The 24,535-nt window shown below is 42.0% G+C and overlaps 1 protein-coding gene across 1 annotated transcript; it reads right to left on the bottom strand.

The window, feature by feature from the left end:
* Nucleotides 1-8,503: 8,503 nt before the first annotated feature.
* On the bottom strand, nt 8,504-10,997 carry LOC148010102 (11S globulin seed storage protein 2-like). The gene is made up of 5 exons (XM_087672722.1): nt 10,464-10,997; nt 10,060-10,250; nt 9,570-9,917; nt 9,230-9,447; nt 8,504-9,056 (listed from the first exon to the last, which is right to left on the bottom strand). Exons 1-5 carry the CDS (start codon nt 10,888-10,890, stop codon nt 8,804-8,806), a joined length of 1,437 nt encoding a protein of 478 aa, XP_087528848.1. The 5' UTR covers nt 10,891-10,997; the 3' UTR covers nt 8,504-8,803.
* Between the last annotated feature and the right edge of the window lie 13,538 nt (nt 10,998-24,535).

The raw sequence follows: 24,535 nt of genomic DNA, 5'->3' as shown, positions 1-24,535 counted from the left end.
TGAGTTCGCACGAGAGTGTCTTGTTTGTGGCGAATCAAGATACGAAGTGGAGATGAAGTCAATGGATGTGCCTTGTAAGGTTTTGCGACATTTTCCGATTGTTCCACGTATAAAACTTATGTTCAAGTATAAGTCTATTGGAAAGCTCATGTCATGGCATGCTAGTCATCGTTCAAGTGATGGAAAATGGACGATCCCTGCAGACACACCGGCATGGCAACATATAGATAATTTGTGGCCCGTTTTCAAATAATTCTATTGGAAAGCTCATGTCATGGCATGCTAGTCATCGTTCAAGTGTAAGTCTATTGGAAAGCTCATGTCATGGCATGCTAGTCATCGTTCAAGTGATGGAAAATGGACGATCCCTGCAGACACACTGGCATGGCAACATATAGATAATTTGTGGCCCGTTTTCAAAGAAGAGCCAAGAAATTTGAGATTTGGTTTAGGTATGGATAGAATCAATCTATTTGGTATCAAAAGCACATCATACAGTGTATGGCCAGTGGTATTGGTGAACTATAATATTCCTCCATCCATGGCAATTAAAAAGGGACATGTAATGTTGTCCCTTCTGATTCCTGTATAGCACAAGGTAAAAAACACGGACATTTACTTAGAGCCTTTGATTGAAGAGTTAGAAATGTTATGGGAAGTTATTGAGGTGCAAGATACAAGTGCATCTGCATCCTCTAGAGATTTCACATTGAAGGCCATGTTGTTGTGGACTATGCATGACTTTCCAGGATACGGAGAGTGTTCAGGTACATGTATATAGCTCTATATTTGAAATTCAAGACTTAAATCAATTGCATTTTATTAATTCACTTGTTTGTTCAGGTTTAACAACATTAGGATATCATGCATGTCCTATTTGCGGTCCCTCTCTAGTTTCCTCTAGGCCGACACGTTTAAAGAAGGTTATCTAAGACAATCATCATTGATTCCTTCCTATTGACCATCCCAAATATGTCCTCCCTACTAATGGAATAACTCCACAATCTCTAACCATTCGAGATTGGAAGGAGAGATGGATTAATGCCGACAACCACCCTCCACTCGGCTCAAGTCGGTAACAAGTGCATTTCTCTCGATTGACTTTAAAGTATTTAGCATGATGAATTGTTTACATAATATATTGTTTGTTTGTTAGGTTCTCTATATTTTTTCATCTTCCATACTGGACTGAACTCAAGATCAATCACCTGTTGGACCCCATGCACATATTCAAAAATGTTGTATCTACATTATGGAATCACTTAATAGGGGCTCATTATTCAGTCAATGTAAGGGAGGATTTACGTAACATTGGTTGCATGAGACGAGTCTGGCCACGCATTGGACCCAGAGGAAAGATTGAGCTACCCCATGCACCTTGGATGTTGTCAAAGAACGAGGAAAAAATAGTGAATGAACAAATATGTAGCTTTTGAACACCCACAGGATGTATGAGATGTCTCAAGGGAGTCTTCATAAAGAAAAAGAAAAGAGGTGTGGAGCAATTATCTGGTTTGAAGTCCCACGATTGGCAAAAAATGATTCAAGTAAGGATATCTCTAACCATGAATATAGTAATTAGTGGAGTAACTATGTGTAAACTTTGGGGTATGAAGAATTTTTTCTCAATTAATCATTTGATCTATGAATATTGTTTACATTCAGTTTGTACTTCCTACTAGCATATCCCATTGCAAGATGCTCGAAGTATTATCTGTTGAGGTGGTTTGTTTGGTGGAGGAAATTTTTCCTCGATCCATTTTGACTACTCAATTACATTTACTCGTACATTTGATTGATGAGATCACACTTTGTGGGGAAGTTCATGCAAGGTGGATGTTTTTTCTTGAACGCTTCATGAAAACCTTAAAAGATTTTGTGAGGCAAAAAGCATGGCCTGAGGGTTGGTTAGTGCAATCATCCCTTGTTTATATCCTTGAATATCTTGTTGAAGTGGACCCCTCTCAACCACGACTATGGAAAGATGATGAAGACTTGAGGATGACCTCTATAATACCTCAAGGAAAAGGAATGAGTAAAGTGCTAACAAAAGAAGAACTTCGTAAGTTAAATAGTTTTTGTGTGCTCAATAGTGATCTAATGAGCAAATGGGTGACACTATATAATGAAGCAAGGGCAAGAAGAAAAAGTGAAAGACAAGCATTTCGCACCAGATATGGACGTAATGTCTCATTTCCAGATCATCTAAATGCGCTCCCACATCATATTGATATAGATTGGTTATATGAGGAAATTGAGAGAATGGAAAAAGAGGAGGAAATTAATATATCTCAAGAAGAGTAGGAATACGCATGAGAAAACTAGAGAGGGACCGCAAATAGGACATGCATGATATCTTGACATGGTTAAACCTGAAAAAAAAAGTGAATTAATAAATTAAATGTAATTGATTCAAGTCTTGAATTTCAAATATAGAGTTATATACATGTACCTGAACACTCTCCGTATCCTGCAAAGTCGTGCATGGTCCACAACAACATGGCCTTCAATGTGAAATCTCTAGAGGATGCAGATGCAATTGTATCTTGCACCTCAATACCTTCCCATAACATTTCTAACTCTTCAATCAAAGGCTCTAAGTAAATGTCCATGTTTTTTACCTTGTGCTTTCCAGGAATCAGAAGGGACAACATCACATGTCCCTTTTTAATTGCCATGGATGGAGGAATATTATAGTTCACCAATACCACTGGCCATACACTGTATGATGTGCTTTTGATACCAAATAGATTGATTCTATCCATACCTAAACCAAATCTCAAATTTCTTGGCTCTTCTTTGAAAACGGGCCACAAATTATCTATATGTTGCCATGCCAGTGTGTCTGCAGGGATCGTCCATTTTCCATCACTTGAACGATGACTAGCATGCCATGACATGAGCTTTCCAATAGACTTACACTTGAACATAAGTTTTATACGTGGAACAATCGAAAAATATTGCAAAACCTTACGAGGCACATCCATTGACTTCATCTCCACTTCGTATCTTGATTCGCCACAAACAGGACACTCTCGTGCGAACTCATGAATCCCACGAAATAAGACACAATCATTGACACATGCATGGATCTTGATATAATCGAGGCCTCCCAGAGATGTCAAGTAATGTCTTGCTTGCTCTCTCTTAGTTGGCAATTTGTTTCCTTTTGGAAGCATTTGTGATAATAACCTACATATATTTTTAAAAGTGAGTTAAAAAACCATCAACATATATTTATGTCTGATTTCAAAATAGAATTAACAATTAATATTATGATTCATATATAAGCCAAATTGAATTGATACCTACTTCAATAACGCATCCAAACTGACATTACTCCATCCATAAATTGTTTGCAAGTTAAGTATCTCGAGGGATGCACGAAGAACTGAGTACGTACAACCTTCATACAACGGAGTAGATGATGCTACATATAGTGGATCATCTGGCTTCATAGAGTGACCTTCTCCCTGAACCAGTTGCGAAAATAGATGGTGTACCATGTTGTCGAAAATCTCATCCTCTACGACCTGATGGGGCATTTCATGAGGGCTACTATCATGGTCGTCAGTCTCTACTCTTCTTGAAGACTCTGCCTCCTCGCGTCGACGTTTTGCAGCCTCTCGACACGCGGGAGGGAGCATCTGAGGATGTGGCACCGCATCCTACTCAACCACAAAACAGATTTTCATGTACGTTGATATATAATTCCCATAACATAGACATGCAATCTTAGTGGTAAAAAAAAACTATGAATACCGGTGATTTTTCTCGATCCCATTCTCCATACAAGCTGAGGTTTGACATTGCAATTCGACGTGCTCGAAAAATACACCCTCACAACGATCACACATGCATTTAATTTTTCATCATAGCCATGCATCTCGATTATGAAGACGCAATGTTTCATCCTCACTTGAGGATGTGCTCATTGACTCACCATCTTGCACCGCACTAGGTGATAACGACGTTGACATGATTAAACCTAATTCATGACAACATCAAAATATTTGTCATTCATATGTTTACATAAGATCTTAATTTTAAATATATAAAAATCATCGTAAATACATTAAAACTTATGATAAGAACTCACTATCAAAACTTATCTTAAAAACAAAAAATTATGATAAATCTCAAATGCGTGTTTATATCCGCGTTTAACTACATGTCTATATTCGCGTCTATACTCACGTCTACCTGAACAATAGACGCACATATATACGCAAAAATAGACGCACACGTCAAAATTCAAACCATACTTAAATTATTTCTTTTCAAACTGCGCCTTTCCTTTCCTTCGTTTTTTGCGATTTTGAAGCTTGAGTTTAGCCGACATGCAATCTCTTCATGCCTCACCTAGTCTCTTAATGCCTCACCTCCTCATGACTCACCTCTTCTTTCATTTCAAACACACAAGAAGGAAAAAAGGAAAGCGAAGGAGAGGAAGAAAGAGAGAACAAGAAAGATGAGAACAAGAAGAAGCAGCAAGCAAGCAAACAAGCATCAAGGGAGGGTAACTTACTAAGGAGAGGAAGAAGGAGAAGGAGAAGCGCCACCACCCACCACACCAAACACCTAAGGTGAGTCTCTCTCTCTCTCTCTCTCTCTCTTTGTTTCTCTCTTCCTCTCTCTACTCTGTCTGTGCATTTAGGATTTGTGATTCCATTATGTATTGCATTTTGTAAATCGTCAATGGCGGTCGTCGGCCTAAAATCGGCCGACCGAGCGCGTCTGCTAGCGCGTCTATATCTCATGTAGATGCAGACATAGATGTGAAAAAATGTTTCCTCTCAAAGTATCTGAGGGCACGTCTTCGAGCACGTCTTCGAGCGCGTGTGCTGGCGTGCGTGCTCTACAGTGTACATGCGATGAGACACGCTGCACATAAGGTTTACCTGCAGTCTACACGCGATTATACATGCGCATTGACCTGGGAGGTGTGTCTGGCAGCACATCTGTGCTGCATGTTAGATGCACAGATAGACGCGTTGGGCAGAAGGTTCACTCTGGAGCGCATTTGAGAGCGCGTCTAACCTGCAATGTAGACGCGGGGATACATGCACCAGGTCTCCCAGTTCTAATATTAAACAATATATTTTTGCAACGATGAATGTGACCAATCCCATGTTTGTGTTTATCAGTTTTCTTCTGTAAGAGAAACATTAGCACGTAAGTGTTATGCTCAATGTCTAAAGAAAGCTCTTTGAAAATGTAGGTAATATATGATTTTTTGTATACAAATAAATTTATCTTTTTCCTGTGTTTTTTTTGCAGATGTCGTATCCTGGTTCATCTAGCAATGACCTAGATGTGGATTGCATGAATGATACATTGGCCTCCTTTGGTAGGGGGGTCAATGCATTTTTTGGAGGTTTTCCTGGTAGGGAAGACTTCATGGAAGAGATGACCAGACACCTTGGCCGCTCTCCCATAGCGGATGAGGTGTTCAGTGTCATGTCTGGGACGCCTCTGGCGTCTTTGCCTGGCACTACTTCCCAGACTCCACATGCAGGTACTCCACATACAGGTACTCCATATGCAGGTACTCCATTTGCAGGTACTCCACGTGCTCTATGTGCATCGGCTGAAGCACAAGCATCTGCAGAAGCACGTGCATCTATAGAAGCTCGTGCGTCCAGCGAGGCAGAGGGAAGTCCACAGAGAGGGAGGAGGGAGAGTCGAGGGGGAGGACGAGTGTTGTGTGGGGGCTGCCTAGGAGGTGGTGAGCGATCACCCTCACCAGTAGATCATGTAGAGGAGGTTGTACGCTAGTACTATAGAGTTACAGATGGTGATGGCATCTTTCATGATGATGAGGGAAGGGATGTAATGCCGTACATGAGGAGCATCGTGCATGCGACATATAAAGATTGTTTCATTGCCTTCAAAAATCAAAAAAGCGGCTTGTGGTAGGAGGTGTTGAGGGCAGTCCATAGGAGGTATCCAAATCCTGAGGGTCAGCAATTCTCGGATGATTGGGGACGTACAAAAGTGAGGGATATGCTTCACAACAAAAGATCCCACCTCATGACATAGGCCAGGGACTCACTGCGGAGGCTGGAGGAAGGGCGTGGAGCCTACAGCCAACCACCTATGTGCCACCGCGTAGAGTGGAAGAAAGCCAAGAAGAAAGCAGCTGAGAAAGTGAAGAGTGGCCAGCACGCAGAGGCGCGACGGATCCAAATGGAAACAATGGGATCGTCGCATTACGGATCTGGCGGCAGAGTCGTGGGAGGCAGAGTTTGTAAGTATATATTGATTTCTAGTTTTTTTTTAAATTTATATTTCTTTCAATTCTTTATATATTTTAGTCTAATATATTGTGATGTCTAATTGTTTGTATATCTCTAAATGTTTTGCAGACTACTATCGTTGGTAAGACACCTACCCCTAGAGAGGTAGGTTACCATCAAGGCCATAACCGCGCAATGACATGGCTTCACTTTTATGAGGAGAGTCTCATCACTGAGGACCAATACAACCGAGCCATGAGGATTCGACAGCCAAAGGAGGTATGTTTTTCTTACTTTCCTATTAAAAGTATAACTAATTATAACTTTTTCTCCACCTTGTCTATGTAAGTAACCCTGATCTTTTGTGTGTGTAGGCGAACCCGGATGTGGAGCATAACGAGGAGGGGGATAGCGACGCTAGTAGCCATGGTGGTACTAGCGAGGATGTTTCCTCTTCAGATTCGTAGAGGAGCACCATACCTCCTCATGAGGCCTTCTTTTCTTGTATATGTATGATATCTCTTTGAGCCTACTGCTTGCGGCCACGCTTTAGATCACAAGCACTCAAAACTTCCCTTGTAAATGCTTTGATATATAATGAATACATGAACTTTTACTTTCAATTCTTGTGCCCGTAAGATACATTGTCTTTTTCCCAAATACACAATCTGATGTATGGGAGGGGGAAAAAAAAAACTAGAGAGCCTTTGCAACCACATGGTCTCTGGTTATTTCTTTCCAGTTCTGTTTTACGCGTCTATCAGCGCGTCTAAATTGCAGATAATTCGCGTTTATTCGCGCGTCTATAATGCAGACTACAGGCGCTTATACACGCGCTTCATAATTCAAATTATTATTATTATTTTTAAATGACATTTTTTGTTTTCCATTTGCATCTATCAGTGCTTGTAAAAGCGCGTCTACCAGCGTGTCTATATGCGCGTGTATATGTGCGTCTATTGCGCGTGTATTTGTACGTGTAAATTCATTGATACATACGATTATAGATGCGAAATAATAGACGCGCAACTAGACGGGCGGATAGACGCGCCCATAAGTTTCTTTCTATTCAAAAATCGCGTCTAAATGTACGTCTATGAGGCCTTTCTGTTGTAGTGCCATGCACATAGGGCATTAAGAGAGGGCATAAAGAAGCCCATGTGGTTGAATAGAGAGGACTAGCACTTAGGGCATTAAGAGAGGGCATAAGGAAGCCCATGTGGTTGGATAGAGAGCACTAGCGGAGGATAAGGGGATCAAGGAGGAGGTGATAAGATATGCCTAGGTGGTTGGATAGAGAGGACTAGAGAAGGATCAAGGGGATTAAGAAGGGACATGATGCCTTTTTTATCTTAAGAGAGGTATTGAGGGTGTGACAAGAGAAAGTAAGGGAGAACGTAGACGTGGTGGTTGGTCTACCTATTTAGAGAATTGTGTAAGTTTCCTATAATATGATTCTTGCTTTACTATGTAGAGCCATCCATAGTTAATCTGTTTTAGTCAAGATGATGATGTAATTTATTAGCTTTATATTTAGTCAAGATGATGTAATTTATTAGCTTTATATTGTATGCAACTTGTGGTTATTCTATCTATTATACACCTCATGATTGTAAATGTATTTATTGCTACAAAATAATAGACAATATAATATACACTTTCTACAATATTCTATCAATGTCAAAGTTTTTTTTTCTTCAAGTGTTTGAAATGCATCAAATAATTTAGGTTCAAAATTTTTTAATGAGATACAATTAGCATACTAATTAGAGGACCAAGAAATATAGATCATCATTAATTGCATTAACATGCTAAAAACATAATCCATGTAAAATAGATTGTGAGTGGTTTATTTGTAAAGAAATATAGAAAGTGTACTTGTTTAATTGAGTCATGCCATGTTTGCTTTATGTTCACTATATTGTAGGATAAATTGATTTATAAATAGATTTAAGTTTAAATAGAGATGTATCCATTTTGCCTTTTATTCAAAATATTGTTAGATAAGTGAAAAACTAGACCAAAATCTTATAAAGGTCTACAACATAGTGCAATTATATAAGTAGGCACATACATAATCACACCACAAAGATTAATATGAAATGGTTTAAGTATGGACCAGAAATGATCAAGTCTATGAGAACACTCAATGCAATGCTCAATATGGATGGACTAAATATCCTAAAAGGCGTGCAACATAGTGCAATTAGAAAAAATAACTATATGGGAACAATAATTAGAAAATTCTGCGATCATTTTAGATGGAATTTGTCCAAGTGATCAAGAACCAATCAAATTAGTTTCATAGCAACAAAGTTAAAAGCTCTCGTGTTTTATTCTCACTATTCCCAAACGATCGTTTGGATGGATACAAGGAGAGGTTGGATTTGCTGCAAAACTTGGCGTGAGTCCTGTTACATGGATTGAAGATTCTTGATGTTGGAAAAGAGCTGGACTTTATAATATATAGGCATTACACCTACTCTCTCTCTCTCTCTGTGTCTGTCTTTCTCTCTCTCGGATCTGCTCTTGCGTAAGTTACGCAAAAGAATCTGAGACGCCCTTCATTTGGAAGAGGAGATCAAAGAGAGCACATCTTCTTCCTCCTCCTCGTCTTCCTCATCGTAGCGGTGCTCATGATGACGGTGGTGGTACTGGCTGTCGTCGCGGGATGGTGGCAAGAGGACTGCATGGCGATGATGCGCCTCCTGGAGCTTCTGGTCGAGCTTGTGGCCCACTTGCATGGCTGCCATGCGCACCTCCTGGGGCATTGCACGGAAGATGCTGTTCTTCCCGGCTAAGTGCATGAACAAGGGGCTGCACTCCGATGCCAGAATAGAGATCATATAAACGACAAATGTAAGCACTCTTTACATGAAGACGAAAGTGAAGAAAGGACTCCTGGTGAGCGAACATATATGTACAAGGTACTAGAATCAATCCAAAATGAAGACGCTAAAAGAATTTACGGAAGTAATAGTGAGTCGTACGTGTGGCAGTTGAAAACCGCAGCTGCATCAAAGCCGTCCTGGCCAGCTTGCATCGTGACGGGGTAGTTCTTGGGTACCATCATCAGGCCGCCTTCTCTCATCTCCTCGTCGCACGCCTGCTTGCCGTTGGGGAGCACCACCTGCACTCGGGCACTCCCTCGGACACAGTAGATCACTTGATCCGCGGTGGGGGACCATCCGGGGGTAAGCATGGCGTTCTAGTACATATCATCATGGGTAGGAATGACAACGTGAGGGCATGCTATACATGAATACTAAGGCAAAATAAAAATCAAATTTATTTCTTGTAATAAATAGACGCCTCATCAACCGCACTTACCGGGTCCAGCTTCAAGCATGCTGCCGCCATGTCCATGAGCTTGAGCACCGGCAACTTTTGGGCGTTGGCCGTGGTCAGCTCGCCAGCTCCGTCGACGAGGAAGTCACGGTTCGCTCGATCCAGGTGGTAACTGAAATCCACCATCGCCTCCGCGTCACCCTCCTCCACGGTTGCCCTTGGGAGCTCTAGGCCATCCTTGACCCGGATGATGGCCACGCCTTTCTGGCTCTTCACCAGCCTGCGCACACTCTCCTCGTCCATCTGAAAGGCGCAGCGGAGCAGGTCCGTGGAGAAGCCGCGCATGATGCCTCCCATCTCCTCATGGGAGGAGCCCGTGAGATGGAAAGCCTTTGTACAACAGCAGCTTTTTCTTAGATGAGCTCAATTTTGCTACATCAATGCTTTACACAACAGAATTAAATCCCCCCGACATACGTGTGTATGTATGAGGTTGGGAGGAAGCGACACACATATATCCAGACAGAGATACCTCGTAGGCATGCCGGCCGTGCATCATCGGCCCGCGAATGTTGGCGATTGTAAGGAAACAGCATGGCTCCTTCCCATCGTTAAGCATCCAGAAGGGCAACCCAAGCGGCACAGCAATTAGCTCGCCCTTGTTGACGCGTCGAATGTTGGCATTCATCCCCACAGGGAGCATCATGCCCATCCTCGCGCAGCCTGCGATTTTAAGGAGCCAATTAATGTCCATGTCGACCAACGCTCATGAATAAATCAATCTCCTTCTTTCAAAGCTACATTCATGCGGGCTATTCCTCTACATTCTATTCTATATTTCTATTATGAGAGGATTGGATTGACGCGGCGCGGACTTCAAGTATCAATATGTAACTGCGGATCACTTGACGTTGTAATCGTGACATATATTATTACCTCTGAGGATGATCAGGATGCGATGGGAGTTCGCGTACTGCGGCATCAACAGGCCCTGCGGTTTGAGCGTCACCAGCCTGGCATCCATGAGACCCATACGGGTCAGCATGCCTGACACGTCCTTCCACCGACGGATGGAACCCCCGTCCGTTTCCAACAATTGCTCCTCGGCCTCCTCCACCTGGAATTGCATCCTGTGGTCGATATCTGACCCCTCGTAGTATGCAGGCTGGCCACGGTGGCCGCACCCCTTTCTGCTATGGCAATGCTTATTTTCGTCCTCATTGAAGTCACGCGCTGCTGCAGCAGTGGACTGCAGCAATGGCGCTGTCATTAATGAAAGCAGCAACGCCAGAGCTGCCATGCGAGTCAGGTGCTGCGTTTGTAAATGCGGTCCATCGTGACCCATCGTCGACCCACCCACCATCTTAGTACCAAGAGCCAGGGAGATGTTGGTAGCAAGAGTTATAATACGATTCTAGATATTGACCCTGCGTACTGCACCGGACAGTTTCTGAGACAGCCGCCGTATGAAACTATGAGCCAGGAGCACTCCGTGTATTGTTATATATGATGCGAGACGGTCAGACGGGAATGGAAGGTCGCGCGGCTTCGACTCGGACCTCCGGCGCCACATCTGATCCTTGCATGGTTGCACACGTCTCCAGGTGTCTAGCTTCCCCTAGATCGTGCAAGCTTCTCATATTCCACAAAATACCTTCTGGCCGTTCACGGCTGTAATAGACATACGTATGGACCCTAATTTATTTGTTAGTTTGTTCATTTGCACACCATGCATAAAGTTGTTTTGCCCATAAATTGGAGAACTTTTCGAAGAGTGTACACAATGGAGTGGCTGATAGAGCTCAAAGTTGCAAAGTAGCCACTTCATTCGAGATTTAGGTGGAGCTCAAGAAGTGCACCATCATTTAGTTTGGGTTGTAAGTGGCACTCATGATTTCATTAGTCAAGAAGCCATCCGTTTAAACATCCATGACGGATGTGATACGCAATTACCTATGTTCACAAAAAGAAAGAGGTTCAAATGAGATAAGTTTTGGGGAATAAATAGCCGAATTTGTATCTTAAAAAATCCAACAATTAGCTGCTTTTCATCAAGACAACAAAAACATTTTAGCTAATCAAGAAAAGCACACTAAAGACAAATTCTCCATGGACATTGAATCTACACGTACATCTAGCTAGTCTACTTTGCATGATGTGACTGCAGGTAGCTAAATGATGAGAGTGAATCTTATGTGTGTTGGTCCTTGAGAGTAGTCCTTTTGCCATTGAAGATTTTGTTGTCAAATATAAGCGTGTTTGAAGCATAGCCTTATTCAAACTGTGAATACAGCCATACATACACTATGTGTGGACACCAACAGGACTAGTGTCCCTACAAACATAAATTTATTGGTCATAGGATTGTATTAGTTGAGATCACGCAAACTTTATTCTAGCAAATCTCTTTCCTTACCTAATGATCCATTGTTGCTACTTCCAAATTCAACTTGCTTCAATTTGTGAGTTTATAGACAAAAAAAACCACACATGTTAGATATCACATGGAAGACTTGGCAAAGATCTCATAAGAAAATACATTGAAATATGTTCCCATGCACTACAAGATATAGGCCTTATACCGACGTTAAAAGCGATGAAAATGTAAGTAACAAAATTTTTCCCGTCATCGCAAAAAGCATCGTTATTGGCAATGCCATAGAGCAGTCGGTATTAGCCACTACAACAGAAACGAGGCATAGACACGCATGTTAGACGCGCAAAGTCGGGCGCATCTATCATAGCGTGTATAAGTGCGTATAAACGTGCGTGTAAATAGACACGAATTGTGCGTCTAGATATCCGCGCAAATAGACGCTAATATAGACGCGCCAGTAGACGCACAATTATTTAACCACCTAAAATTGCAATTCACATAATTAAAAAACCAAAGTTAATAATTATTTAACCACCTGAAATTGATTCTTGAGTATGCACGTGTGCGCATTATAAAAACCATAGAATTAGGAAAACACATTGAATCAATAAGAAAATTAAGTATGTTACAGTGAATGATCTATCTCATCTTCAATGAGATTAGCCCTTGCTAAACTATCTACTTCTAGGTCTATGTTACCAAGAGGTAACGAAACAAATAAGTCTATCACACTATCAGATGTGTTGCTATATTGCTCAATAACTTCATCAATATCATCGATAATCATATTATTGTCTTCTTCTGCGTTTCCTTGAATATCCTCGCGAGGTTCATCTTGTACTATATCATGCATATCATCCATTATGGTGTCATCATGCACATCATCATTAATTGTTGGATTGTCATCTGCTATCTCCATGTCGGTAATATTACCATATATTGGTTTTGAACGATTAGATATAGGGATGACATACCACCATCGGTTATTGTTTACCATTGGATGATGCACAACCAGTATTTGAAAAACAAAAGCAAAAAACTTAAGTACTTATTATATTGTGTATATGTATCACATGTACACATATAAAAAATTTAGGCTTTGCATATATACCTGCTCGCATTGTTGAGGTAGTAGTAATGCGTCATTCTTGTTATGGTGAAATTTTGTAGAGTCAATGATTACAAAACCACTTGGATGATGTCTGACTGTGCAATGCTCACCATTTGTTACCACTTCTTTAAACAACTTCACATCCATTACATATATAAAGAATCGTCTGAAGTCAAACTTCAGAATATCTTGGATCAAGCCACAATAACCTTCCATGGTACCATTGGCATCCTCGAAGTGAGCAAGGACACCACAATCTTGGGTATTTCTCTTTTCATCTATATGTTGAGTTCGAAGATGTTTACCCTCACACCAAAGTGCATTGAATAATGTGCACTAGTAGTAAAAGATAAAAGATCAAACTAGACATGCTGGACCCTCACGAGGTGTTCAAATAACTAGACATGCTGGACCCTCACGAGGTGTCTGTAGCAAAATATACTGGATAGATGAAAGAGCCCTTAAGCTATGGTACACTTACTTGAGCCTTAAAACAAAGATCAGCATTACTCCTACTCTAGACTTCGATAAAAGTGCCAGTGAAGACTCGAGTGTTTTATGGCTCGAGACTCAATCTATGAATGGAAAAACATCACGTCCACATCTAGGTTCTATCCCACCCTTCAAGTTCAAAAAGGGCATGGGGTTTGGAATTCCTGGCTTTTTTAAAGGCAAGCCAAAACCATTGAATAGTTTGATGGAAGAAAGTGTGGAGGATGGGCCATGGGTTCATCCTACGGTTGGGTGGTCCGGTTAGCCGGAAACTTTTCTCAAAAATCTTGAAAAATAGCGGGATGATCGTCAAAGGAAACAAATAACGAAAGCGATGACCTAGAGTTATGTCTTAACCGATTTACGCTGTTTTAGGGGAAAGGAATGGGACTATGCCTTATGGCAAAGAGGTTGAGCTTTGCAACCCTCTTGTTTTCCATTCTCCTTGAACCAAGTGCAGGGTGAATCCGCTTCGGACCTAGCGTTTCTGCGTAAAGTAGTTCGCTTGGGTCCGACGCTAGTGTTAGGTAATGACCAATCCGAAAAACCCTAATTCCAGTCGATCCTAAGTGGGAACGGCCAGGATACTTCCGCTACGTGGCAGACGCGGGAAGACCTAGATCGCAAATCACGTAACATTCCATGGGAGTGCCGAGCGGAGCTTTCTAGACATCCTTTCCGATGGACTGCTAAGACGTGTCCTGGATGATACTTGTGGACATGTTATAGTTGGTATCAGAGCCGACAAACAACGGAATTGTTTTTATGAGATCTCAATAAAATGAAGTAAAAAAATTGTTGTTGTCCAAACATTTCTTTAGCTTCAATGTTGTCTTGCAGAAGTACGAAGCATGGAATAAGTTTTTGGTATTTTGGGTCATGTTTATGACTGCAATGCATTCTCCGCTTTATAGACGAAGAATTGGGATGATTAACATCCTGGAGCAGATCTATAATCCATCACCTTTGTACATGGAACGAAGATGGATGGGTGCTTCAGGAATCTATTACATAGCCGCCCACCGGTTTGCTTATCTACAAACCAACCTAAAAAGGATCAAGTGGTTGGAAGACCTGAAAGTCGTGAAGCTATTCGTTTTTGTGGAAGTTCACGTAAATTTGACTTTACATATTCGAGGTCGGAGGGTTGAAATGAACTCATATGTATATGAGGAAGTAACTCGTGTAATCCCCGCCAACAGGATTAAAGTGTTGAGAAGTATGGATTTCAATAGAAAGGATATCTTGAACTTGCAATGACTTATCGATTCCTAAAGATCCATGACCCAAAACCCTACTATTACACAGTTCCTGTAGATAAATGCAATACAACGTTATTCTCCCCAAACTAAATGTAACAATTGGCTTATCATCACATGAAACGTTGTATTTGAAAGGGCTATGCCCATGTAAATACAAATAAAGACTTATTTTTATCAATGTCTAGCTCTACATAAGAGTTGATAAAAAGTTAAGTAGCTACATTGTTTACAAGATAGCTGAATTAAATATGTAATATAAGCTAACATCAATTATCATATAATAACGTTAAGAAAACCTTTATTCAGGCACAACCCCAGGTAGAAGTTCCTAATTCGCCTCCATCAAGTACTGCTGTGATCCAGGAGAAGAAGTTCCTTCTCAAGCAGATTAAGCCACCTGAGTTTGATGGGAGAGGCAGATTCATCCAGGCTGATGCTGAAATTTGGATTGAATCCATGGAGGATTACTTCGAAGCAGCCGGTACTGCACCCACCAATCAGGCTATGCTCGCTAAGTTAAAGCTCACCGACGAAGCCAGACTTTGGTGGAAGCAATGGTGCAGGGATCAAGTGATCGCAGAGGGATCCGTTACATGGGAGAAGCTGAAGAAAGCCGTGCAAGGAAGATACTTACCACCTGCATATCGCACGCAGAAAATGAATGAGTTCTACGAGCTAAAACAACTAGGACTCACTCTTGACGCATACTACTCCAAATTCGTTTCACTTTTAAAGTATGCGCCACAGATGGACATGATACAGCAGGTGTCCAAATTTTGTGCAGGTTTAAATCCACCAATAAATACCCGTCTCAAATCTATGCATCCATCAAATCTTCAGGATGCAATCATTCGAGCGGCGCCTATAATTCAAGAGGTGTAAGCTAGACCAAGGGGTAACAAAACTTGGTCTTATAATGACCCGAACAGAGGAGCATTCAGACCTCAAATGAAGAGAGTTCAAGGTCATAATCAAGGACAAAGAAAGAAAGCTAGGACGAATAACGTCAACAACTTTGTTCCTACTTAAAGTAATGGCTGAAACCTCCGTTGTTTCCATTGCAATGAACCTGGTCACTTCAAGAGGCAATGTCCCAAGCTCAACGGAGGACATCGCCAAGTGCCTTTCCAAGGAGCAGGCCATGGTCAAGGAGCCGCTACCCGAGGAAGAGGAAGACCGCCTGCATTGCCAATAGGCAAATGTGCGAAGAAGGGGAAGAAGAAGATCCGACCATGGAAGCAAAATTCGAAAGAGCGACAATCCACGCTGCTTTACACAAGAAAGGGCCGAATCGCCAATTCTCGGTGATTCAGACACCATCGGACTATCAAGGTAAAGGTTTCAAAACCTTGATTGATTGTGGTAGTACACATTCCTTTATCTCACTAGCATGTGCAAAAAGTTTAGGAATAGCCACAGTAGAAGCACCTACCCTGCTTGTGGAATTGGCCAATGGTCGTGAGGTAACTTGTAATAGGCAAACTGCTAAGGTGGAATTCTTTCTGGAAGGAAAGAAGACTTCAGTTAAATTCAGAGTCATGAATTTAGGTATCCATGAGTGTCTACTCGGAATGGATTGGCTTAAGCCCAACGACACCCACATTCACTATGGAAAGGGTCAAGTTTCCTTTCGAAACTCTGAAAGGGAATTAGTCACAACTCAAGGTGAGGCTGGAGTGCCAAGAATCCAATTGGCCAAAGTATCTGAGATCATAAAAGGAGTTAGAAAAGGATTACCCGTTTACTTGATCAAACTCAACAAGTTAGATCAAAAGCAAGAGTCTAATGAACGACCTTCTTGGTTAAAGGAATACGCGGACGTATTCCCAGAAGAGTTGACCGAACTTCCGCCTCAAAGAGAAGTGGATCATGAGATTAGGTTAGTAACTGGAGCTGTGCCAATTGCCAAGAGACCTTATAGAATGTCCATATCAGAAGCAATTGAGCTGAAGGAACAACTCAAGCAACTATTAGATCAGGGCTACATCCGGCCTAGCAATTCACCGTGGGGAGCTCCAGTACTATTTCAGAAAAAGAAAGATGGGACACTTCGACTATGTATTGATTACAGAGGGTTGAATCAATCAACAATCAAGAACAAGTATCATATTCCTAGAATAGATGAGCTTCTTGATCGTCTTCAGGGTGCAAAGATCTTCTCCAAGATTGATCTCAGGTCAGGTTACTATCAGATAAGGATCAAGGAAGAAGATATCCCAAAGACGGCCTTCAATACAAGATATGGGCACTTTGAGTTCCTCGTTATGTCATTCGGGCTTACGAATGCACCTGCTACCTTCAATAGATTAATGCAGTACATCTTTAGACCATATCTTGATGATTTCATGCTTGTCTTCTTCGATGACACTTTAGTCTATTGTAAAGAGGAAGAAGATCATGAACCTCAACTGCAGATTGTCCTTGAGACAATGAGGTCACATAAGCTGTATGCAAAAATGAAAAAGTGTGCATTCTTCAAGCGTCAGATCGAATATCTGGGATTCATAGTATCATCAGAAGAAATATCAATGGACCCATCCAAGGTCAGAGATGTGCTTGAATGGCCAACACCGGTATCTATCAAAGAAATACGTAGCTTTCTTGGATTGACAGGATGGTATAGGGTCTTCATCAAAAACTATGCTTTGATTGCAGCACCTCTAACGGATTTACTAAAGAAGCAAACTTCCATTACATGGTCAACTCCCGAACAAGATAGCTTCGACAGATTGAAGCAAAGTTTGGTATCAGCACCTATTCTGAAACTTCCAGACCTCAATAAGGAGTTCGAGGTAGTAACTGATGCTAGCATTCTTGCCTTGGGGTGTGTACTTATGTAGGAAGGTCATCCAATAGCATACTCTTCAAGGAAACTGAAGAACCATGAAAAGAATTATGCTACACATGATCTGGAATTACTAGCTGTCATCCATGCCCTAAAGCTTTGGAGACACTACCTGTTGGGTAACAAGTTTACTCTAGTAACCGACCATAAGAGTCTCAAATGGATCTTTACCCAAAATGATCTCAACATGAGGCAACGTCCGTGGATTGAAGTGTTGGAGGAATATGACTTTGAAATCAAGTACCGACCAGGGAAAGAGAATGTAGTTGCCGATGCACTTAGTTGCAAGGCATTCCTAAATTCCCGAATCTTGTAGAATCCATCAACGGCTAGATCTCTAGCTACAAAAGTATCTATGCCAAACAACCCTATACTTGAGTTAGCTAGAGAGGAAGCATGCCATGATTTGGCCTACCAAACAATGCTAAAGGAAATCTCTACCAAGGAGTAGAATCAAAAGTTGCAAGCTAAATATCACGAATTTTCCATTGGTAATGGACTTGTCTACTATAGAACAAGGCTATGTATACCAGCAAGCCAGTCACTTAAGCAGAAGATAATGTGGAAAGCTCATGATTCTCCTTTCGCAGGACATCCTGGCTATGCTAAGACTCTTAATGCAGTTAGGAAAAGCTACCATTGGGAGAGGCTCAAGGGTGACGTTCTCAAATATGTCACTGAGTGTTTGTCTTGCCAACGTATCAAAGCCAAACATGTCATGATGCCAAGGAAACTATAACCGCTTGACATCCCCCAAATGAAATGGAAATTCATCAGTATGGATTTTGTTGTAGGCTTACCCCAAGTCCAGGGAGGATACAACTCCATCATGGTTGTGGTTGACATGCTTACTAAAATTGCACACCTCACTCCAGTAAAGACAAACTATAAAGCCTCCGACATTGCAAGATTGTTTATCAAAGAGATATTCAAGCTACATGGTTTACCCAGAAGAATCATTAGTGACCGTGATTCTCTCTTCACATCACACTTCTGGAGAGCTATCTTTGAAGGTATTGGGACTCAACTCTGTTTTAGCACCGCCTACCATCCCCAAACGGATGGCCAAACAGAGTGAGTGAATCAAGTTATCGAGGATATGCTTAGGGCATACTGCTCTCGAGAACCGAAGAGGTGGATTTAATACTTGTCATTGGTTGAATTTGCCTACAACGCTTCTTACCAATAGAGCATTCGGATGACTCCTTGTTAAGCATTATATGGTCATGATTGCAGAAGTCCCCTAAACTTCTCAAATCCAACCTTAAGGGTTGAAGCTTCAAGACAGATGTTGGAAGACATGGATGATCAAATAAAGTCAATAAGACAAGACATACAAGCAGCCAAGGATAGACAAAAGGCATACGCAGATTTGAAGCGTCAAGAAAGAGTCTTTGAAGAAGGAGACATGGTCTTCATTCGCGTACGCCCTAAAAAGAGTTCTCTATCCCTAGGAGATTGCAAGAAGCTAAGTCCAAGGTATTGCGGGCTGTACAAAATCCTCAAATGCCTAGGACCCAATGCTTATAGATTGCAACTCCCTGAGAACCTAAAAGTTCACAATGTATTCCATATCAGCCTATTGAAAAAATATATACCCAACCCTAACCATGTACTTGATCACCAACAAATTGTAATGCGTAGTCAAGGAGTCCTTAAACTAAGGCCAGATAGGATCTTAGATGTTAGGGAGAGACAATTAAGATCCAGAAGCTTGAGAGAATGCCTTGTCGAGTGGAAAGATTATCCCGAAGAAGATGCCACTTGGGTAGATAAAGGCACTCTCAACCATCAATATCCCCAGTTTATCTTGAGATGAGGACATCTCCATTCCTCTAAGGGGGAGAGAATGTAATATATCAAATATTTATTTGTTTCTCCTTCTCGTTGCGGCGGCGCTTCGCGCTGGAGGGGTAGAGGGGGGATAGAGGAGCCAGCAAGCTCCTCGTTACTAGAGCTTGCTTGGCTCCACCATCATGCAGAGGGACACATCGAGGTGGGAGGATTCCCTCCCCTCCCCTATATAAAAGAGCGAGGACTGCAAGTACGAGGAGAGATGGAGGAAAGACAAAGGAAATAACGTTGTCGCCCTGCCTTTAAAATGCTGCTGCCTGACGTCGTGTGGAGAGAAGGATAGAGCCGAGCCGCTGCCACCTACAGACTACCCCCCTCCGTCGTCGCCATCTCCAAATTACTACCGCCGTCAACAACTTTTCAGAAGCCTTGGAAGCTTCTTAGAAGCTTCCAAGGATTGGGCCTCCGAAGCCTCCATTTCTGTGGCTTGGGACTACCCCCCCCCCCGAATTCCCTCCTAAGACCCTCCCTTTTTACACTAAACCAAACCCCCTCCCTGGTTTTTCTTAGAACCTTTTCACCCCCCCCCCCCCCCCCCGGGTTTTTAAAACCCTCAAGTCCCCCTTCCTATACCCTTCCCTTACCCTTTTCCCCCCTCCCCATTCTACCCCTTAGAAATCCTTTCACCCCGCCCCGGTCTTAAGGCCTTAACCCTTCCCAAGGGACTGTTAAACCCCCCACACCCCTTGGCCTCATAACCCACAAATCCCTTCCCCATACTTAAAGTTATCAGTCCCTTCTTGTAAGCCCGTATTTCACCCCCATATTCCTTTTAACACACCCCCCTAAGCCCTTTCTACCCCCCATGTTCCCTTTTCCTTACACACCCTTTTCCCTCTTCTCCCTATTATAAACCTTTCCCTCTCCAAAGAAGCTAATAACCTAAAGGTCTTATTATCCCTTCTCGTGGGGGGGTCAATCATTTAAACGGCTCCTTGCCTCGAAAGAGAGACGATGGAAATACGAAAGACAGAGTAAAAGCTTCCTTCACGTTCGAACTGCGATGCCGCCTAAGAAAGTCCAAGCAGTAGCTGCGGGAGGCTCATCTCCCGGTATCCATGTGGATATCTCACCCCAAAACCAGGTTTTTCCTTAGTTTATATCGGTTTTAATTCAATCATGCAAATATGAATTGCTAGGAATAAGATATATTTTGTCCTAGTTATTTATGATGAATAAGTTTAATTTAACTAAACATGCAAAAAAAAAAAGATAATGTATAAAACATGGTTTCCTTCAAATAGCATCATGCATTGAGACGAATTACGAGCAAGATTATCTATCTACTATACTAGTATATTTCGGTTAAATCTTGAAGGTATAAAAACTGCATCTTGCACCATTAACCCCTATTCTTTTTCTTTGCAACAAATCATCATAGAAGATGAAATTTATGAAAGGGTTCTTACGTTGCTTGAACTCTAGGAGGTTATCATTGCTAACTGCATATCTTAGCAAGGAAAAGATTGTTATTTGTCATGAGTTTCGTTTGCAAGGAAAAATGAAGATTAATTGAATTTACCTAACCTCAAAGCATTAAAGTTTAGGACTTAAAAATCAATTGTCACAAGGATAACAAATTGTGCTGAGGTGATCTCAATATTACCTTCTAAAAGATAACCGAATTAATGTAAACTTAGAAATACCTATGCTGCAAAATATGCCTTGGGAATGATTTAAAGACCAAGAAACATTTATACCTTAAACACTTGACTACCTTCCCTGATTGTAGGGTCAATAGATTCGTAAATGTAAAAGAACTAGGGTTTGTCCCTGAGGTTCTTAAAAAGAGATCCTAGGTCTGACAAACGTCAGCTTAAAGAAACTAAAATGGATTGTTTCATCGTATATTACGATGTAGGACTTGCGCAGAAAGTATGAAGTCATATGGTCTTGTGATTGATTCACAAGAAGGAAGGTTAAATATCCCCAACAAGGATGGCAGATCCTTACGCAAGTTATCTTGCAAAAGGATGTATTCTTTGATATCCTTCTAAATAAGGAAGGTTAAAGACCGGAAACTAAAGTACCCAATGAACTTTAGGGTTGACCAAGTTGGGTTAATAGGGTATGCCCTGATCCAGAATATAAGGGATCTTGCCAAGTTGCAAGACTCCCTGGAAACGAGTGCTGATGCATTCAAAAGGAAAGAATCATTCCTTAGCAGTTTGCCAACAACAAGATCAGTTAATGGAAATGTTTGTGCTTGCTAGAGATTTTAGAGCACTGTTTGATTTATGAATTACATGATAAATGAATATCTATACTTGAGGTTGAAGGCCTAAAGGGAGAGGCAGCTTCAATTACCCCCGACTACTTGCCTGACCCTAACCAAGGGGGTTGTTGACCGCGTCGGGAACGTGGACCGAACCCGCCGCGAGAGGTCTCTCCATTGAGCTCTACTTGGAGCAGGAGGACGCTTGGGTGCCAGGGGGGCTCTGGCCATAAATCCCTCGCCTTCCGGGTCCTGCACAAGAGGCTAACGTGACTCCATACTAGTCTACGGGCGGAAGCTTGGAATAGTAATCCCTGTTGATTACTGGATAGCCTTTAGGCAAATTATGGACAAGCCTACGGGCGGAACTCCTTGTATTTCTAAGATAAATATGATAATATGTTAATAAAGAACTTGTTTGATATTGTTTTTCTATGTCACGTGATAAGATTATGTGAAGGAACCAGTGCTTAATGGATGAATTAAAGAAGCTGATTGTTACATGTCCAAATTAATGTGTTAGATAATTACATAACTAAAACAAACCGAGGAAAGTGCGGAGGATGGGCCATGGGTCCGTCCTACGGTTGGGTGGTCCCGGTTAGCTGGGAACTTTTCTTAAAAATCTCGAAGAATAGCTGGATGATCGTCAAAGGAAACGAATAACGAAAGTGATGACCTAGAGTTATGTCTTAACCGATTTACACTGTTTTAGGGGAATGGAATGGGACTATGCCTTATGGCAGAGAGGTTGAGCTTTGCATCCCTCTCGTTTTCGATTCTCCTTGAACCAAGTGCAGTGTGAATCCGCTTCGGACATGGCGTTTCTGCGTAAAGTAGTTTGCTTGGGTCCGACGCTTGTTGCTGTTAGGTAATGACCAATCCGAAAAACCCTAATTCCGATCGATCCTAAGTGGGAACGGCCAGGATACTTCCGCTACGTGGCAGACGCGAGAAGACCTAGATCGCAAATCCCATAACATTCCATGGGAGTGCCAGGCGGAGCTTTCTAGACATCCTTTCCGATGGACTGCTAAGATGTGTCCTAGATGATACTAGTGGAAACGTTACAGATTATGTAATCAAATGGCATGAAGCTAAGGTTGCAAGGAATTGCAAGAAAGAGGATGTAACTCAGTTCCTCATGGAGATGTCAAATACCGAACAGTACACGCATGAACCCTTTTTTTTAAGTAGTGGGGATGATAATATTGCATTTTTGAAAATTTACTAAGGTTATTGGAAAATTTTTTTTATTATCTCCCCCCCCATCTGACGGTCGTGCTAGAGGGGGAGAGGGGAATAGAATGTCCAGCAAGCTCCTTGCTGGAGCTTGCTCCCCCTTAGTGCCATACCAGTCGACACGTAGGAGAGGGAGGATCCCCCTCCCCTCCCCTATTTAAACCATGGGGAAATACAAGCAAGGGGAAGGAATGAGGTGCTGCCATTATCCGTGCTATCGCCTTGCAAAAGACGAAGGGAGAAGCCTGCACTTGTGCCGCTCGAGGGAGAGAGGAGGGTCGCCTGAGCTGAGGAGGAGCTGCAGAGCCACCAGCCACCTGGGCGTCGCCACCAATAGACGGCCTCGAAATCTTCTTTCCCCCCCCACGTAAGCTTCTGGAAGCTTAGAAGCTTCCAAAGCGGGGCCTTCTTAGCCCCCTTTCCTTTGGGTTTATTACCCCCTCCCCCCCATGTTTTAACCCCCTTAAGCCCCCTTTCCCTTGGGCTTTGGAACCCCCCCCTATCCCCTCGTGTTTAAAGCTCTATAAGCCCCCTTTTCCCCCAATAAGAGTGGGGCTTAGAGGTCTTATTACCCCCCCCCCCCCCCTCGTGCTTTTTAATCTCTCTTAAGCCCCTTTCCTTGGGCTTTGAAGGTATCCCCCCTAAAATTCCCCCTTAGGTTTTACAAGCCCCCTTTTCTCCCCCCATAAAAGGGTTTTCACCTTTAAGGTCTTATCTCCCCGGTTTTTTTTTAAATCCTCCTTAAGGCCCTTCCTTTGTTCTTGAACCCCCCTATCGTAAAAAACTCCCTTAAGCCCTTCCTTTGCGCTTTTGAAACCCCATGCAAAATACCCTTGGAGCTTTGTTCCTTTTTCCCCACTCGTAAAAGAGAAGAGAGTGTTGAGGGCTTTTAACACCTCCCTTTCCCACTCAAAAACCCTTGTAAGGGATTCCACACTTTATTTATTCCCCATTTGTGCGAGTCATTATAAGGCCATTAAGCCCCTCCCATGGCTTTAATGGGTCTTATACAGCATCCTTCTTAGTATATTATCAATCCTCTTCATGTACAAGTGATCATTTATGAGCTGATATGCCCTAGCCTTTCTAACAATGGCATATCTTTTGTATTTATTAGCCAATGACTTTAACTCCCCAAATTTTAGAAACTCTTTAATTAGATGAAGGGTTTCCCTACCCTCATACCTAGTATTATCCACCCTCATGGTAGCAACATAGTGGGAAAGAGCATCTTTAGCCAGTTCATGAGCTCTATGGTTGTTTTCCCTACCAATATGCCAAATTTTAAATTGTTGCAACTACCTCATGAGGCCTTTTATCTTAAATAGCCAATCCTTCAAAATATCTTTATTGGCTTCCCAATCATTTTAAAACTTGTCTAACCACCAACATAGCATCTCCTTTTGCAAATATCTTCCTCTATCCTAGTTGTATACACTATTTTAAGAGAGTATGTAAACTCCCATATCCAACTTCATTGTTACTTTATATCTCTTTACTTTCTTGAATTCCAAAAAATACTTCTCAAAAATGAGAAAACCCAATCCTCCCTTTTTTAGCACTCTCTTGTAACTGCCATTAAAAAACAAGGTAGCATATTTATCCTTCCT

Source organism: Lygodium microphyllum, chromosome 30 (assembly GCF_053477565.2).
Source record: "Lygodium microphyllum isolate KBCC chromosome 30, Lygodium_microphyllum_v1.1.10, whole genome shotgun sequence".
Lineage (NCBI taxonomy): Eukaryota > Viridiplantae > Streptophyta > Polypodiopsida > Schizaeales > Lygodiaceae > Lygodium > Lygodium microphyllum.
The sequence above is the reverse complement of the archived record's forward strand: the minus strand, read 5'-3'. Positions and strand labels throughout refer to the sequence as shown.

Excerpts from the sequence above, each read along its gene's own strand:
- LOC148010102 (XM_087672722.1), bottom strand. The coding sequence starts at position 10,890 with ATGGTGGGTGGGTCGACGATGGGTCACGATGGACCGCATTTACAAACG. Across the intron at positions 10,251-10,463 it reads CATCCTGATCATCCTCAGAG|GCTGCGCGAGGATGGGCATG; the intron begins GTAATAATATAT and ends TTAAAATCGCAG. Across the intron at positions 9,918-10,059 it reads ACGGCCGGCATGCCTACGAG|GCTTTCCATCTCACGGGCTC; the intron begins GTATCTCTGTCT and ends TGTTGTACAAAG.